Source organism: Corvus hawaiiensis, chromosome 29 (assembly GCF_020740725.1).
Source record: "Corvus hawaiiensis isolate bCorHaw1 chromosome 29, bCorHaw1.pri.cur, whole genome shotgun sequence".
NCBI classification, from domain to species: Eukaryota; Metazoa; Chordata; class Aves; order Passeriformes; family Corvidae; genus Corvus; species Corvus hawaiiensis.
In genome coordinates, this window is record NC_063241.1 from 1,731,685 (window position 1) to 1,749,925 (window position 18,241).

The following is an 18,241-nucleotide window of genomic DNA, read 5'->3' on the forward strand; positions in this document are numbered from 1 at the left end:
AGCTGGCGGCAGAGCAGAGCTGCGCCTAGATGAAAAACGTGCTGGAGCAGGGCGTGGCTGGGCTATTGCTCGGGGGCCCAGCCAAGACTTTGGTGCAAGGCCAGGCAGCAGCAACGCAGCTGAGAGCAGAGGCGGCAGCGTGCGGGGAGCTGAGTGGTGCAGCACGGCCCGGCCCGCGCGGCCCCGAATGAGACCCCTGGGTAGAGCGTGCAGGCACGAGCTGACGGCTGAAACGCAGGAGCGAGCGAAAACAAAAGTGAAACCAGGAACGCAGTGAGACAGAAAACAGCAGCCACTCGGAAAAAGGAAAAAATCACCGTAGCTAAGGTTTTAGGAATAGTAAAATGGTATCATGTTAAACAAAATTATGGTTTTATAACAAGATGTGACAACCAGGAAGACATATTCGTTCATAGAACTGCTATTAAAAAGAATGACCCTGAAAAATACATCGCAAGCTTGGGAGATGGAGAGGTGGTGGAATTCAGAATTGTGCAAGGGAGAAAAGGGTTACAAGCAGCAGAGGTCACTGGGCCTGATGGTGTTTCTGTTAAGGGCAGTATATATGCTAAAAATCGTAGTCATGGTAGACAATATCTCCATTGTAGGCCCCCCCTACAGTCTCCCTTTCCTAATCCCACCTTTCCCTTTTACCCTATATCCTATTACTCCCAGTGTATTCCCAATCCGTTTTTTCACCCATGGTTTCCCTCACAAAACCATGCCCTTGCCAATTATTTCCCCAAAAATCCCTTTCCAATGCCGAGTGGGGGATGAAAAGGGAGAGGGAAGAAATTAACTAGTGTTGTTTAGAGTTCCAACAGGTACAAATGGAAGAAACCCTCTCCTGCCTCAGTTTCCCCACAAAGCATGCCTGGAGAGTCCTGTCTCCCTTCTGTCAGCCTTAGGATGTTCCAGAGAATCTGTTTGGACATTTGAAGACTCAGGAGGGTGGCTTGTTTGGTTTTGAAAAGATTCTTGTTATGTTTATCCAGTTGTTTTCAATGTTAAGTTTTAAATCTCTTTTTGTTAAAAATAAAAGGGTGAAATGTCGGGGTCCTTCCCCCCTGCCATGTGGCCCAGGGAGAGGGGCCCTGGGTGGGAGGCAGGGGGTTTCTCTGGCCCCTGGTCAGCCTCATTCCCCATTGGTTGTTTTGTGTTCCCCTGCATGGGCAAGGACCCTCGGGTCCCGTGACTGTAACAGTTCCTCGGCAGAGCCCGACCATGAGGCTGGAGTAATGGACATCTCTCTGAAACATCTATCAAGAATCGGTCCATAGATATTTTTTTTCCACAGGCCTCGTTGTCTGATACACGTGTTGCAGTATCCGCACTGTAACACACCCCCACACCTCCTTCAGGGTCTCAGTGCTGGGAACCAGGCTGGAACGCTCGTGACCGTCCCCTCCTCTGCCCATAACACCCGAGGACCATTCTGCCCCTCCGCTGCAGCACTGTGAAAACTGCAGATATTTTCCCCTGGAAATGGCTGATTTAGCCCCAATTTGATATCGCAGGGATGGGACGCTGTAAATCCGGGGGGGCTGAAGCTGTTGTGGGGCTGCCCCTGCCTCTCCTGATCCCCACATTTCCCCCCTGCTATGGGGTTTCTGTCCTGGGCGGTTGGGACACTTTGGGTTTGTTGGTTTTGGGAGAAAACCTATTCCAGACTTCTCTATTCACACTCATTCCCTGCAGGATCTGAGGCGGCAAGAGCAGCTTGGGAATGGAGCCCCAGGCAGGAAGCCGCTCCCAAACTCCTCCCTGCAGCCAGTGGCCATCCAAGTGTGGGGCCAGGCCACGCCACAGCCCCACTGCGCAGGGATGGGCATTGGCCAGCCCTGCTCTGGCCAGCCCCAGGGGCAGCCAGGACCTCAGGGTCCCCCCACCCCCTGGGCTTTGACTCTCACAGCTTTAGAGCTGCTGCAAGGTGAGAATTGTGTGGGGGAAAAGGCGTGGCTGTGGTTTGCTCAGGCCTGCGAGAAGCACAAAAGCCAAGGGGAGCCCAAGCAGTGGCTCTGCGAGCGAGGGCCTTTGATGGTTTGCAGAGCAGGGCTGGCTGGAAAGCGCCCCTGCAGGGGCAGCTGCGAGGGAAGCAGCCCGGAAATGCAGCAATGGATCATTTTGTCCCTCTGCCCAAGGCACTGAGGGAGCCCCAAAACTCAGGCAAATGCCACAAGGATCTGCTCAGCACCCTGAGCGGGACCCTCCTCCTTCCTGCCTTGCCGTGGGCTGACGCTGCCCGCATGCCCCACACCCACCAAAGCCGCTCTCTCACTGCCCTTCACAGCCGGACGGGAAGAGAAAGTTTTTAGTAGAAGAAGGAAATTGGAGAATCCCGTTCCTAAAGCAGGACATAGCTGAACAAAGAAACAGCATTTCTCCCAGCTTCAGCAAAAAGCTGCATTTTGGGCCCAGCAGAAGTCAGTCAGGTCCTCCAGTGTCCCCCAGCGCCCTCAGTGTCCCAGCACGTTCCCGTAGATGTCGCTGGGTGCCCGCGGTCGCCCGTGGGGTCCCGGCAGCTCCGCGTAGGTCACTTGGGTATCCTGGGGCGGAGCGGTGCGGGTGGGCCCTGCAGGACACCGTGGCTGTGGCATCTGTGTGACACCCCCCGTGGGTGATGTGTCCCTGTGTGTGTCCCACCCCGGACTCACCCTGCGTCCGCTTCGTCCTTGTGACGTGGGTGTACAGCACCTCCCCCTCCTCCGGGGGTGCCGGGGGCTCCGGGGGAGCCCTGCAGGGATGGGGGGATGTGTGAGAGGGGATGGGAGGTCTTGGGGTTGGGGTAAAAGGGGGGGTCATGGCTGGAGCCCCCCACTCACCTTTCCTGGTGCTTCCTGGAGGCTGCAAAGGAAAGGGGTTGGGGGTGACTGTGGGGTCCCCAAGGCCCTGATCACCCTCAGGAATCCTCAACTCGCACAGGGCTCTCAATTCCCCCCAGGACCCCCCAGCGTTCCTGGAGCCCCCCAGAAGCTCTGAACCACACCAGTGGCCCTGGTCCTGATGCCCCCAGAGCCCCAAGGCTGGCAGGGATGGGCACCCTCCAAACTGCCTCAGGGTTCCTGAAAGAACCCCCAGCATCCCTGCACCACCCTCCAACACCTCCCCAAATCATCGAGGACCTCGAGCAAAGGTCACTGGGGACTCAGCGCTGCCCAAGTCAGGGGCTGTGGGTGCTGCCCCATCATCCCCACATTCTAGGTGGTCTCCCAGCTCCCCAGGGCCCCCGTTGGCCCCATTGTCACCCACCCAGGCGCTGCCACCAGTGACAGCCCCCGATGACACCCAGGAGCAGGGCCAGGAACAGGAGGCTCCTGCCGATGTTCACAGCCACTGCTGGGGACAGAGGGGGACACATCAGGGTCAGCTGCCATGCCGGGGCTTCTGCACCCTCCAGTGACCCCGAGTGAGCCCACCTGTGTCCCAGTGTGCCCGCGGTGTCACCGTCAGTGCCAGCTCAGGGCTGAGCGCCCGGAACACGCGGTGCCCGTCCTGTCCCAGCTGGTTGGTGGCCACGCACTGGTAGGTGCCGGAATGTCCCACATGGATGTCCCCGAGCTCCAGGAGGGGACCCTGGGCCACCTCGCTGCCGTTGCACAGCCAGGTGAAGGTGACAGGGGCTGAGCCCACCTGCACCGAGCAGCGCAGGGTCACGGGGTCACCTGCGCGCACCGGCTGTGCCAGGGCACCGGGGCTGATGGTGGCATTGGCCACGGGCACTGTGGGGACACAGACGGGGCTGAGGCCGGGGGGAGGGGCTGGCACCAGGAGAGGGGCGCAGGGACGCGGGGGTGAGAGTGGGATGGGTGAGATGTCCCGGATAGGTCACGCGAGGGTGGGGTGATGGGACACCGGGAATGGTGTCTGGAAAGGATGGGGGTTCCCAGATAGGGGAGCCGGGGAGGGTTTCAGGCAGGACTGGGGGACCCATGGTGGCTGTCGGGGCTCCCCGCGCCCATCCCCGCACTCACTGCGCACCGTGACGCGGAGCCGGGCGCTGCTCTTCCGCACGGCCCCCTGCTCCGAGCGCACCTGGCAGCTGTAATTCCCCGAGTGGGAGACCCCCACGGCGGGCAGCAGGAGCTGCGGGGACCCCTGCGGGCCCCCCACCAACCGCCCGTCCCGGTAGAAGAGGTGCAGGAGGGGGGCTTGGGGCTGCAGGGGGCGGGGGGTGCTGAGGCAGCGGAGATTCAGGGGGGACCCCTCGGTGGGCTCGGGGGGACCCTCCAGCACCAGCACCGGGAACAGCTCTGGGAAGGAGATGGAGCAGGGGGAGCGTGACCCCGAGCCTGCTGTGAAGGGGCTGTGGGGGTGCTGAGGTGTGGGGGTGTCGGGGTGTCAGGGTGGCGGCTGTGGGGTGCTCACTGTGCACTGTCACTGTCACCGGCGCTGACTCCAGCTTAATCCACCCCCATGACACCTCGGAATACACCCAGCCCCTGCAGCGGTAGCGGCCGCTGTCCTGCAGCCGCTGAGGGGACAGGGACAGTTCGGTCTCATCGCGGAACAGCTGCAGTTGTTTCTCCTCACGGTAGAAGGACACCCAGCTCACCGGATTGTCCTTCCAGCTCCGGCAGCGCAGTGTCACCGTGTCCCCCTCCAGCAGCGCCCGCGCCGGCACCTGCAGCACCAGGCAGGCTGGGGGACAGGGCGGTCCGGTCACACCGCGGGGTTCCGTGGGGTCCTGATGGCACCGGGACGCAGGGATTGGGTCACACCCAGCACACCAGGGGTCCCCAATTCCAACACGGGGCTCCGCTCGCACTGGGATGCTCTGGGATGTCCCCGTGTGCAGGGGACGGGCTCTCGTCACACCACGGGGGTGACCCATGGAGCGGAGCCCACCCAGAGCCCTCGGGGACCCCGCGGGTGCCAGGCTGGGGACACCCAACCCCCCTCACCATTGGAGACGCTCACGGTGGGGCTGCGCCCGGCGCCGGCTCTGTGACACTGGTAGGTGCCACTCTCAGTGACAACGAATCGGTCGGGTCCCTTCTGCCACCAGCGCTGCCTGTCCTTGTACCAGGTGGTGGCAGCGGCGGTGGCCGAGCCCTGGCAGGTCAGTGTCACCCGGTCCCACAGCACCGGCGGCGTCCAGGGGGGCTGCACGAGGAGCTGGGTGGTCTGGGCGCCTGCGGGTGACAGGGGACACCAGCCTGCCAGGGCCAGCGCGGGATGGGGACAGCGGGGCGGGGACGTGGCATCCCCCCGAGGACTCACCAGCGAGGCCGAGGGTCTGGGCTGGAAGGGAGAAGGGAGAGGGCTGGGTGGGGGTGGCACCGCGGGGACAGCGGCACCCGGGGCACAGAGTGTGAGGCTGTCCCCAAACTGTCCCCATGGGGTCACCGGTTTAGCATGGAGGTCTCAGGGATGGGGACACCTCTGTCACCCTGGGGTGAGGCAGGACATGGGGACACTGTGGACACTCCGGGCATGGGGACTCCACCAACACCCGGTGCTGCCCCAGGTCACCTCCAGCAGCCCCACGGCCCCTCTCACCACCACCAAATCTCCCTGGTGCTTGGCCCTTTCTCCCTGCCCCTGTCCTCACACCTGGCCCAGTCCCATCGTGCCCATCCCCACATCCCCATCCTTACATTCCTGTCTCTCCATTCCTGTCCCCTGTCCCCACAGCCACCCCACGACTCCGGTCACATTTAAGGGGTCCATGCCCATGCTCGGGCTCTGCTGACCTTGGGGACCTCAGGGCACCCCGCAGACCCCCTCTGCCCCCTCCCCACCGCTCTCTGCCTCACCAGGGCCCATCCCCGGGGCGTCAGGCCCGTGCCCGGGGCACTCACCCCACAGGAGCAGCACCACCTTCCCAGCCATCCCAGTGTCCCCGGCCACCCGGGCTGGCTGTCACACGCTGCCAGGGCCCCTTGTCCCCTGGGTGGCGGCTCTTTGGCCAAAGAGGAAGGAAGCGATGTCACATCTCGTCCTAATGTGTTGGTGGTGCATGGTGGGGGCAGGGTGGGGTGACCCAGAGTCCAGAGAGGGACAGAGACCCAGAGCCCCCCTGAGGTGCTCGTGGCCTGGGGATGACCCCAAGCAGATTCTGAGGGGCTCTGGGTCTGTGCCCCCGTGCCCCACAGGGGCTTTTTCCTCTCTTCATTTCCATTTCTTTCCCTTTTTCCATTATCTGCCTGTCACCCCTTTGCTTTCTCTCTCCGGCAGCAGAAGGAAGAGGGCGTTTGTGCTGAGAGTCAGACAGGGGCGGGTTCTGACCTGGGGGGGCACATCCAGAGGGGTCCTGTCCTGGGGGGACCCCTGTTCTGTTCTGGGGGTGATACGTCCTGGGGGGATCCTGTCCCAGGGGTGACGTATCCAGGCTGGGGGAGGGGGCAGGTCTCGACCTGAGGGATGGCGGTTCTGGGGGTTCCCTTGAACGGTTCCGGGGGGGTCCCTGTTGCAGGGGGGATCCTGGGGACCAGTGGCCATTCAAGTGTGGGGCCAGGCCATGTCACAGCCCCACTGCGCAGGGATGGGCATTGGCCAGCCCTGCTCTGGCCAGCCCCAGGGGCAGCCACGACCTGAGGGTCCCCCCCGCCCCCTGGGCTTTGACTCTCGCAGCTTTAGAGCTGCTGCAAGGTGAGAATTGTGTGGGGGAAAAGGCGTGGCTGTGGTTTGCTCAGGCCTGCGAGAAGCACAAAAGCCGCTTGGGCCACATCGGCCCCGTCGCTCCCCGCAGCCCGGGACAGTCCCGGCCCTCGCAGCGCGATGGCAGCCGCGACCTGCGGCAGTGGCCGAGCCCAGGACTCCGCTCCCGCAGTGCCGGGCCTTCCTCCCCCGGCTCCCCGCTCCCCGCCACGCTCCCCGCACCTCCCCCCGGCGCCGCCCGCCCGCCCCAGGGCCGGGCCCGGCGGAGGCTCCGCAGCGGCTCCGGGGCTCAGGCGCCGCTCGGCGAGCGCCGGCTGCGGGGCTTTGGCCACCGCCGGCTACCGGGGAGCACCGGGCAGCGCTGGCGTGGCTTGGGCTGCTGGGCCCCCGCCGGCCGCCGCGGCTCCGTGCCGGGGCTCTCGGGGCGCTGCCGCTGCTGCCGGGCTCCAGCTCGGGCCGAGGAGCTCGGCAGCTGCGGGATCGGTGCCCGTGGCCACGGGGCGGCACCGCCGCACGTCCCCGAGCCCTTGGCCGGCTGTCAGCGAGAGGGGACAAACAGCGAGCGGCAGCTCCTTCCCCTGCGCGGGGGCAGCTGCGAGGGAAGCAGCCCGGAAATGCAGCAATGGATCATTTTGTCCCTCTGCCCAAGGCACTGAGGGAGCCCCAAAACTCAGGCAAATCCCACAAGGATCTGCTCAGCACCCTGAGCGGGACCCTCCTCCTTCCCGAGCTGAGCAGGCAGAGCTGAACAAACCAACCCCATTTCTCCCGCTTTAATCCAAACGCTGCCTTTTGGGTCCAAGAAGAGGCAAAAGGGTCCTGTGCCCCCCCGGCACTGGGTGGGGGAATGGGGAGGCCCTGGGGTGCTGTGAAGGGCAGTGAGGGACCCCTGGGGGGACTCGATGCCTCCCAGTGATCCCCAATTTCCCCCCAGGGTCACATCACACTCTCGTAGGTGGCACCGGGGTCCTGCTGTCCCTCGTAGGGTCCCGGCAGCTGCGCGTTGGTCACTTGTGGATGCCGAGGGGGGGCAGGGCCGGGGGACACCCGTGGGGGCGCTGACAGAGACAGCGGTTGTGGGGACCTGGGAGGGGGTGACACCCGTGGGGGACGTGTCCCTGTCCCCAGCCCCGTACTCACCCCCCGCCCGCTCGCTGCCCACGCCGTGGGGCTCCAGCAGCTCCCCCTCCTCCGGGGGGGCCCTGCGGGGATAAGGGGGAGCCTGAGGGGGTGTCTGGGGAAGGGGGAAAGGGGAGTCACGGCCGGAGCCCCCCCCACTCACCTGTCCTGGGGCTTCCTGGTGGCTGCAAGGAAAAGGGGAGGGGGTGACCGTGGGCACCCCGAGACCCCTGAACCTTCCTGGGACCTCGGCGGCTCCGACCACCCACGGGACCCCCAAATCCCCACTGGAGCCCTGATTCCCACCACACCCCTGATTCCCCCCTGGACATTCCAAGCACCCCTGATCCCCCAGAACTTCTGCACCACCGCAGTGCCCCTGAGCCCCCCGGTGCCCCAGAACCCCAAGCCCGGCAGTGAGGGGCACCCCCTACACTCCCCCAGACCCCAAAAAGATCCCCCAGCATCCCTGCACAGCCCACCACGAAGTCCACAAACCCTCCAGGAGCTCCCACTGCTAGCCCAATGTTCCTCAAAGCCCACCCAGGGCTGCCCCTGGAGCCCAACCAAGACCCTCCAAAATCCTCCTAAAACCCCCAGGACCCCCAGCCGAGGTCACTGTGGGCTCCGTTTCCCCCAGCTCAGGGGCTGTGGCTGCTGCCCCATCGCCCCCCCACTCTGGGGGCTTCCCCTCACTCCAGCACCCCCGTTGGCCCCATTGTCACCCACCCAGGCGCTGCCACCAGTGACAGCCCCCGATGACACCCAGGAGCAGGGCCAGGAACAGGAGGCTCCTGCCGATGTTCACAGCCACTGCTGGGGACAGAGGGGGACACATCAGGGTCAGCTGCCATGCCGGGGCTTCTGCACCCTCCAGCAACCCCGAGTGACCCCACCTGTGTCCCAGTGTGCCCGCGGTGTCACCGTCAGTGCCAGCTCGGGGCTGAGCGCCTGGAACACGCGGTGCCCGTCCTGTCCCAGCTGGTTGGTGGCCACGCACTGGTAGGTGCCGGAATGTCCCACATGGACGTCCCCGAGCTCCAGGAGGGGACCCCGGGCCACCTCGCGGCCGTTGTGCAGCCAGGTGAAGGTGACAGGGGCTGAGCCCACCTGCACCGAGCAGCGCAGGGTCACGGGGTCACCTGCGCGCACCGGCTGTGCCAGGGCACCGGGGCTGATGGTGGCATTGGCCACGGGCACTGCGGGGACACAGACAGGGCTAGGACCAGGCTTGGGGGGATGGGGATATCGTGGGTGGGGTCACCCCATTCCTGAGGGTCCTGCTAACCCAGGACGGTGACATTCAGGGGGACACTCTCGGCCACGCTGTCCCCATTGCTGGCCCGGCACTGGTAGTGGCCACTGTCATTGTCCCCAACGTGGTGCAGCTCCAGGCGGGGGCCGGTGCCCAGCAGTGCCCACGGGTCCCCCCGGTGCCAGGAGAAGGACAGGGGACCTGTCCCCGCGGCCACCGCGCAGCTCAGCACCAGGCGGTCCCCCAGTGCCACCTGTCCCCCGGGAGGCTGCGCCGACACAGACACCCCCGAGAGCAGGACCCCTGTGCGAGGGGGACACCAGGCGACAGTGAAGGACCCGGGAAGGGGCTGGGTCAGGGAGGCTTGACGGGAGCACAGTGAGGAAGAAGGGAGCCAAGAGATGGGTGGGGAGGCTTGGAAGGGGTTGAGGGACTCCAGGGATGTTCAGAGAGGGGAGACCTGGAGAGGGTGGAGGGAACCACAGGGAAGGTTTTGGTGACCCAGACATCGATGGGAGCTGTGCACCATGGAGGGACCAAAGAGAGGGAGAGGTGTACCTAGGGAGGGGTGAGGGGACCCAGTGAGGGATGAGGGGACAGATGGCAGTGAAGGGGGACCTCGAGGTGTCAGGAAGAGCTGGGTGTCCCCAGGCAGGACTGGGGGACCCGTGGCGGCTGTCGGGGCTCCCTGTGCCCATCCCCGCACTCACGGCGCACCGTGACGCGGAGCCGGGCGCTGCTCTTCCGCACGGCCCCCGCTCGGAGCGCACCTGGCAGCTGTAATTCCCCGAGTGGGAGACCCCCACGGCGGGCAGCAGGAGCTGCGGGGACCCCTGCGGGCCCCCCACCAACCGCCCGTGCCGGTAGAAGAGGTGCAGGAGGGGGGCTCGGGTCCGCAGGGGGCGGGGGGTGCTGAGGCAGCTGAGATTGAGGGGGGACCCCTTGGTGGGCTCGGGGGGACCCTCCAGCACCAACAGCAAGTTGAGGTCTGGGAAGGAGGTGGGGCGGGGGGAGCGTGACCCTGAGCCTGCTGTGAAGGGGCTGTGGGGTACTGAGGTGTGGGGGTGTCGGGGTGTCAGGGTGGCGGCTGTGGGGTGCTCACCGTGCACTGTCACTGTCACCGGCGCCGGCGCCGACTCCTTCCACCCCCGTGACGTGTCGGAGTCCACCCAGCCCCTGCAGCGGTAGCGGCCGCTGTCCTGCAGCCGCAGAGGGGACAGGGACAGCTCGGTCCTATTGCGGAACGGCTGCAGTTGTTTCTCCTCCCGGTAGAAGGACACCGAGGTCACCGGATTGTCCTGCCAGCCCCGGCAGCGCAGTGTCACCGTGTCCCCCCTCCAGCAGCGCCCGCGCCGGCACCTGCAGCACCAGCCAGGCTGGGGGACAGGGCGGTCCGGTCACACCGCGGGGTTCCGTGGGGTCCCGGTGGCACCGGGACGCCCCGATTGGGTCACAGCCAGCGCACCAGGGGTCCCCAATTCCAACACGGGGCTCCGCTGGCCCTGGGATGCTCTGGGATGTCCCCGTGTGCAGGGACGGGCTCTCGTCACACCACGGGGGTGACCCATGGCGCAGAGCCCACCCAGAGCCCTCGGGGACCCCGCGGGTCCCAGGCTGGGGACACCCAACCCCCCTCACCATTGGAGACGTTCACGGGGGGGCTGCGCCCGGTGCCGGGTCTGTCACACTGGTAGGTGCCACTCTCAGTGACAACGAATCGGTCGTGTCCCTGCAGCCGCCAGCGCTGCCCGTCCTTGTACCAGGTGGTGGCAGCGGCGGTGCCCGAGCCCTGGCAGGTCAGTGTCACCCGGTCCCACAGCACCGGCGGCGTCCAGGGGGGCTGCACGAGGAGCTGGGTGGTCTGGGCGCCTGCGGGTGACAGGGGACACCAGCCTGCCAGGGCCAGCGCGGGATGGGGACAGCGGGGGAGGGACGTGGCATCCGCCCGAGGACTCACCAGCGAGGCCGAGGGTCTGGGCTGGAAGGGAGAAGGGACAGGGCTGGGTGGGGGTGGCACCGCGGGGACAGCGGCACCCGGGGCACGGAGTGTGGGGCTGTCCCCAAACTGTCCCCACGGGGTCACCGGTATAGCACGGAGGTCTCAGGGATGGGGACACCACAGTCCCGCCGGGCTTAGGCAGGACACGGGGACACTGTGGCCACTCTGGGCATGGGGACTCGACCGACACCCGGTGCTGCCCCAGGTCACCTCCAGCAGCCCCACGGCTCCTCTCACCACCACCAAATCTCCCTGGTGCTTGGCCCTTTCTCCCTGCCCCTGTCCTCACACCTGGCCCAGTCCCATCGTGCCCGTCCCCACATCCCCGTCCTTCCATTCCTGTCCCTCCATTCCTGTCCCCTGTCCCCACAGCCACCCCACCACTCCGGTCACATTTAAGGGGTCCATGCCCATGCTCGAGCTCTGCTGGCCTTGGGGACCTCAGGGTACCCCGCAGACCCCCTCTGCCCCCTCCCCACCGCTCTCTGCCTCACCAGGGCCCATTCCCGGGGCATCAGGCCCGTGCCCGGGGCACTCACCCCACAGGAGCAGCACCACCTTCCCAGCCATCCCAGTGTCTCCGGCCACCCGGGCTGGCTGTCACACGCTGCCAGGGCCCCTTGTCCCCTGGGTGGCGGCTCTTTGGCCAAAGAGGAAGGAAGCGATGTCACATCTCATCCTAACATGTTCTTGGCACATGGTGGGTGCAGGGTGGGGTGACCCAGAGTCCAGAGTGGGACAGAGACCCAGAGCCCCCCTGAGGTGCTCGTGGCCTGGGGGTGACCCCAAGCAGATTCCGAGGGGCTCTGGGTCTGTGCCCCCCTGCCCCACAGGGGCTTTTTCTTCTCTTCATTTCCATTTCTTTCCCTTTTTCCATCATCTTCCTGTCACCCCCAGCAGCCCCTGACCCAGCGATCCTGGGGAGCTCCTGAGCAGGGAACGGGTTGGGGGGGACACTGAGGAGGGAGAAAAGGGGGGTGCTGGGGGTGTGGGGGGAAGTTTGGGGGGGCAATGGGGGATGGGGGTGTCGGGCTGTGCCCCCCCTACCCTTTTGCTTTCTCTCTCGGGCAGCAGAAGGAAGAGGGCGTTTGTGCTGAGAGTCAGACAGGGGCGGGTTCTGACCTGGGGGGGCACATCCAGAGGGGTCCTGTCCTGGGGGGGCCCCTGTTCTGTTCTGGGGGTGATACGTCCTGGGGGGATCCTGTCCCAGGGGTGACGTATCCAGGCTGGGGGAGGGGGCAGGTCTCGACCTGAGGGATGGCGGTTCTGGGGGTTCCCTTGAACGGTTCCGGGGGGGTCCCTGTTGCAGGGGGGATCCTGGGGACCAGTGGCCATTCAAGTGTGGGGCCAGGCCATGTCACAGCCCCACTGCGCAGGGATGGGCATTGGCCAGCCCTGCTCTGGCCAGCCCCAGGGGCAGCCACGACCTGAGGGTCCCCCCCGCCCCCTGGGCTTTGACTCTCGCAGCTTTAGAGCTGCTGCAAGGTGAGAATTGTGTGGGGGAAAAGGCGTGGCTGTGGTTTGCTCAGGCCTGCGAGAAGCACAAAAGCCGCTTGGGCCACATCGGCCCCGTCGCTCCCCGCAGCCCGGGACAGTCCCGGCCCTCGCAGCGCGATGGCAGCCGCGACCTGCGGCAGTGGCCGAGCCCAGGACTCCGCTCCCGCAGTGCCGGGCCTTCCTCCCCCGGCTCCCCGCTCCCCGCCACGCTCCCCGCACCTCCCCCCGGCGCCGCCCGCCCGCCCCAGGGCCGGGCCCGGCGGAGGCTCCGCAGCGGCTCCGGGGCTCAGGCGCCGCTCGGCGAGCGCCGGCTGCGGGGCTTTGGCCACCGCCGGCTACCGGGGAGCACCGGGCAGAGCTGGCGTGGCTTGGGCTGCTGGGCCCCCGCCGGCCGCCGCGGCTCCGTGCCGGGGCTCTCGGGGCGCTGCCGCTGCTGCCGGGCTCCAGCTCGGGCCGAGGAGCTCGGCAGCTGCGGGATCGGTGCCCGTGGCCACGGGGCGGCACCGCCGCACGTCCCCGAGCCCTTGGCCGGCTGTCAGCGAGAGGGGACAAACAGCGAGCGGCAGCTCCTTCCCCTGCGCGCCTCGGGAAGGAAAAGCCCCGCGCGTCCCCGCGCTGTCCCGGCAGAGCCCAGGGACCGCTGTCCCCGCGGCCTTGGGGACACTTTGCAGCCTGGGCTGGCCTTTGGGATGTCCTTCCCCTTCTGCCGCTCCTTTCCCCCCCTTCCAGGTGCTGTCCCGGGCCAGGGCGGCTTTAGGGCTCTGCCCTGTTTTCCCTGGCCACAAATCTGCCCCAAATGATTTGCCAAACCCGGTTGGGGTTTCCAGAGGCGAGCAAGGAAAGCTGGAATGGGATTAGCTGCACTCCCAACTGCTTTGGGAAGCTGCTTTGCCTTGTGGGGCGGGAGGTTGGGAGCGCTGCCATCTCCCTGCGCTCCCACAAGGAGCCCCGGGCGGCTTTGGGATCTCTTAGCTCGGAGGCACGTGGATCAAAATCTCCTAATTGGATTCCCCGGATTAATTAATGAATCCCAGCAGTTCCCGGCTCTGGGGTGGCTGCGGTGACTGGCACCGTCACCTCCGGGCGATTCGGTGCCAAACCCTTCCATCCAACAGCCCGAATTTGGGAAGCTGCTCTGGGATCTGCGGGCCGGGCTGTGGGAGAGCCCCTGCAGAGGGGCCAGCACAGCCAAACTTCGGGACTATTTCTGGGAGCGAGGCCCCGGGAAACGGCGCAGTGCCGGGCCATGGGATTGGGGCCAGGATTTAAAGCTCCAAACAGAATTCCCGGGAAACAGAATTCCCAGGCAAGAGAATTCCCAGGAAACCGCTCAGCCGCGCGTGCCCGGGATCAGCTCCCGCACAGCGCAGAGCCGGGGCAGATCCCGCCGGGATGGGCTCGGGGAAGCCCCGCCGGGATCGGGAGCCCGAGCCCGCCCGGGTGTCCCTTCAGCAGGTGGCACTCTGGGGACAGCAGAGGGACAGCCCCAGTCAGGCTGGACTGGGAGCACTGGGAGCTGCCCAGCGCTGCCGCTGGATGGCCCCGCTGTCCCCGGCTCCTGGAGCTGTCCCCGGGTCCCCCTCCCGCCACCCCCCGCCAGCCCCCGGTGGCCACGGGCGGGGCACAGGGGGCATCTCCCGGTGCCCGCGCTGCTGCTGGAGCTGAGGCTCCGCGGTTCCCTGACGCCCCCTTCCCACCCCAACCCCAGGCTGGGGAGGTTTTTGGGAGGATCTGGGGGGATTTGGGGGGTCTCTCAACCCGTCCTGTCCCGCAGCTCTCGGGCTCCATCCCCATCGCGATCCTTCGCGATGTCACAGCCTCGCCCGGAGCGCTGCCCTCCCTCGGGAACAACCCCAAAATCCTCGAAATCATCACCAAAAACCTGGTCCGGGAGCTCATGGGAGGCTGTGCCCGAGCCCTGGGGGGATTTGGGGACCCGGGGGTGTCACTGCGCTGTCCCAAAACCTCAGGGATCAGGGATGGGCAGTGTGGCCAAGGAGCGCGGAACACCCACAACTGAACAATCCCCAAACTCAACAAATCCCAAAAAAAGCCCCAGAAAACCTTCCCGGCAGCCAAAAAATCTCCTTTGGGGCAGAGCCGGGGGTTGTTCACCCCCAAAATGTGTCCAGTGCTGCCTCAGGATCCCAAAATGCCCGCGAGAGGCAGCGGAGCCGTGTGTTTGTGCACGGGGATGCTTTAGGAGCACGGCTGAACTTTAGGAAGCCCGGCCCTAATTACAACACCTCATTAAGGGCCTGCATTAACCCAACCTGCTCCAATTTAGCCTCGTTCTGACCTCCCCAAATTTTCCTTGGAGTCGTTCGGCTTCGCTTCCTGTTTGGAACCTCTGCGGTGTCCTAAAAGGTGTCCCCGATGAGTCAGGTTTGGGGTTTTTGGGAGAGGGAAAAGGGGAGGAGGATTTTGGGGCTGGTTCAGGGTTTGGAGCTGATTCAGGGTTTGGGGCTGATTCAAGGTTTGGGGCTGATTCAGGGTTTGTCACTGGTTCAGGTTTTGGGACTGGTTCAGGTTTTGGGGCTGGTTCAGGTTTTTGGGGCCAGTTCGGGTTATGGGGCTTCTTCCAATTTAAGGACGGGATCAGGTTTTTAGGTTTGGTTCAGGTTTTGGGTCCAGTTCAGTTTTTGGGGCTGGTTCAGTTTTTGGGACTGGCTTAGGTTTTTAAGTCCAGTTCATTTTTTTTGGGCTAGCTCAGTTTTTGTCACTGGTTCAGGTTTTTGGGCTGGTTTGGGTTTTGGGGTTGGTTCAGATTTTTAGGGCTGGTCTGGTTTTTTTGGGGTGGTTTAGGTTTTTTTGGGTAGTTCAAGTTTTGAGGCTGGTTCAGGTTTTGCCACTGGTTCAGGGTTTGGGACTGGTTCAGGTTTTTGGGGATGGTTCAGGTTTTTAGGGCTGGTGAAGGTTTGGGGGGCTAATTCAGGTTTTAGGGCTAGTTCAGGTTTTGGGGCTGATTGAGGTTTTATGGTTGTTTCAGTTTTTGTCACTGGTTCAGGTTTTTAGGTCCAGTTCATTGTGGGGCTGGTTTAGGTTTTTTGGGTAGTTCAAGTTTTGAGGCTGCTTCGGATTTTGGGACTAGCTCAGTTTTTGTCACCGGTTCCATTTTTTGGGCTGGTTTGGGTTTTTGGGGCTGGTTCAGGTTTTGGGGCCAGTTCAGGTTTTTGGGGCCAGTTCAGGTTATGGGGCTTATTCCAATTTAAGGATGGGTTCAGGTTTTTAGGGTCCGGTTCAGTTTCTGGGTCCAATTCAGTTTTTGGGGCTGGTTCAGTTTTTTGGGGCTTGTTCCAATCTTGGGGCTTGTTCCGATTTCGGGGCAAATTCAGTTTTTGGGCCTGGCTCAGATTTTAGGTCCAGCTCACTTTTTGCCTCTGGCTCAGCTTTTTAGGGCCTGTCCACTTTTTAGGGCCAGTTCACCCTCCCAGCCTGGCTCCAACCTTCCCCTCCCCATCCTCCTGTTGTTTTCCCAATTTTTTTTTTTTTTTTTAATTTGCTGGAAACTGTTTGTGCCGAGCTAATTCCTGAAAATCCAGCCCTGGACATCCCCGAGCTCACCCAAACACCGGCCACTGTCATTACCTTTATTAGAGCCCGCTGTGGCCACTCTTGCCGGCGCGTCCTGGAATCCTTTGCCGTGATGCGGCTGCCCGGGGCTCGTCAGGCAGGAATTCTGCTCATATTCTCCAGGGGAGGATGAAAGGTGACACACGGGCAGTAATGAGGGAATTCTCGAGGCCCTGAACGCCTTCAAAGTGCGGCAGCATTTGGTTAATGCCGCGCTCCCACCCCTGCCCGCGTCACCATGGAACCTGAGTAATCCCGGCAGTCATTAACTCCTGGGAGAGCGGCCCCAGATGTGTCATTATCCGCATTTTTACAGCCGGGGAAATGGGGGCACCGCGAGCTTCGCTGGTTTCCGGCCGACCACAGCCTGACTCACCTCGGGGTGGCAGCGACGGGGGGGCACCCCCCGGTTTTGGGCGCTGCTCCGCATCCTCGGCGCGGATTCCAGGGCAGGGGATGCCAAATTGGAGCCCTGGGCGGGCTGAGGGGTGTAAAACACGGTGGGGGAAAAGCAGCTTTTTGTCCCCAAAAATGCGCGCGGGGAGAGGTTTGGGTGTGGCACAGCAGAGTTTGGCTGGGGTTGGGGGGGATGGGATGGGACGGGATGGGACGGGATGGGACGGGATGGGACGAGATGGGACGAGATGGGACGAGATGGGACGAGATAATGGGATGGATGGGGTGGGATGGGATGGGATGGGATGGATGGGATGGATGAGATGGATGGGATGAGCATCCTGCGGGAGCGGAGCTGGCACTGGCAGCACTCTGGGCACCATCGCTGTCCCCAGCCCGGGGCTCTCCTGGTGTCCCAGCCTGGGCCACCTCCCAGCTCCCTCTGCATCCTCAGCAAACGGCACCTGCTGCGGGGCCACGGTCCCAGAGCCATCGGGAGCCAGATGGATTCTTTCCTCTGCAGAGCCACTGGAATGCCCGACAAGTACTGTGCCCAGGTGGAGCGCAAAGCCCAGAGACGAGCCAACGCAGCCCTCTCCTAGGCCCAGCCCGAATCCCCATGGATTTGGGGCTCCGCTTCCGTTTTTTAATCGGTATTTTTAATCTGGGTTTTTTTTAATTAAATGCTGGTTTTGAGCACGTGGTGTTTCCCATCCTTCCCTGGCCTCAGGAGCTGCCCACAGGGCTGGAGGAGCCCTGAGGCTCCTTGTGCCACCTGCCCCACGCTGGGGGTGGAGATTGTCCCTTGCCCTGTCCCTGAATCCACTGGGGCTGTTTGAGGGTGCCCCCACCCCCAGGGCAGGGTCCCCGCGGGCTCTCCCCCCCCACCCCCAGCCCTGCCGGTGCCACCTTGTCACCGCGGTGCCACCTCTGTCCCTGCAGTTGAAGCTCCCTCAGGGCCAAAGCAAAGGGACCAGGGGATGATGCAAAGGTGTCACCTCCAGGGGGATGGGGACAGGGCCTCGGGAGCTGCCGGGTCCCGCAGGAGTGGCTCTGATTAATTGCCAGAGCAGCTGGAAAACAGGAGAGCTGGGAAAGGCGAGGCCGGGCCAGGCTGGAGCAGAGGGAGGACGAGGCTGTGGCCTCGCTGTCCCTTCCCGTCCTTGTCCCGTCCCATCTCTGCTCCAGCTCTGCTGTGACCTCGTGGTGTGACAGGGCCGGGCACTGCAGGGCTGGGTGTCCCTTTTGGGGACACAGCAGCCACCTCAGCCCCAGCCCCGAGGAAGCCCCAGTGGCCACCAAGCTCTTGGGGACACCCAGGCCATTGTCACCAGTGCTACCCCCCTCTGCGGTGCTCTGTGCCACCCCCACTGGCCATCCCCACTGGCCATCCCCATTGTCCATCCCCATTGTCCATCCCCAGTGTCCATCCCCAGTGTCCATCCCCATTGTCCATCCTCACTGTCCATCCCCAGTGTCCATCCCCATTGTCCATCCCCAGTGTCCATCCTCACTGTCCATCCCCACTGTCCATCCCCACTGTCCATCCCCTGTGTCCATCCTCACTGTCCATCCCCACTGTGCATTCCCAGTGTCCATCCTCAGTGCCATCCCATGTCCATCCCCACTGTGCACCCCCATCATCCATCCCATGTCCATCCCCAGTATCCATCCCGTGTCCATCCCCAGAATCCATTCCCAGTATCCATTCCCAGTGTCCATCCATTGTGTCCATCCCCATTATCAACTCCCAGTGTCCATTCCAGTGCCTATCCCCGCTGTCCATCCTGAGTGTCCATCCC

The 18,241-nt window shown here is 64.1% G+C and overlaps 1 protein-coding gene and 1 long non-coding RNA gene across 14 annotated transcripts in view; one reads left to right on the forward strand and one right to left on the reverse strand.

Annotated features, from left to right (window-relative positions):
* LOC125318084 (Fc receptor-like protein 2) overlaps positions 1-18,241 on the reverse strand; it is a 185,965-nt gene that overhangs the window by 101,438 nt on the left and 66,286 nt on the right. For 4 of the 13 annotated variants that reach the window (XM_048288475.1, XM_048288474.1, XM_048288473.1 and 1 more), the window contains exons 2-5: positions 10,932-11,106; positions 10,613-10,843; positions 4,366-4,638; positions 3,972-4,250 (exon numbers count right to left, since the gene is read on the reverse strand). In XM_048288475.1, the coding sequence (XP_048144432.1) occupies positions 3,972-4,250; positions 4,366-4,638; positions 10,613-10,843; positions 10,932-11,106 (958 nt within the window). Of the gene's footprint in view, positions 1-2,389; positions 2,573-2,654; positions 2,735-2,822; positions 2,845-3,249; positions 3,337-3,416; positions 3,720-3,971; positions 4,251-4,365; positions 4,639-10,612; positions 10,844-10,931; positions 11,107-18,241 lie in introns of those variants that run through there. The other 9 variants (XM_048288479.1, XM_048288478.1, XM_048288485.1 and 6 more) reach the window with 7 other exon arrangements.
* Positions 3,891-9,663, forward strand: LOC125318162. Its single transcript, XR_007200281.1, has 3 exons — positions 3,891-3,932; positions 9,441-9,443; positions 9,599-9,663. It is a non-coding gene; the product is annotated as an uncharacterized LOC125318162 (long non-coding RNA).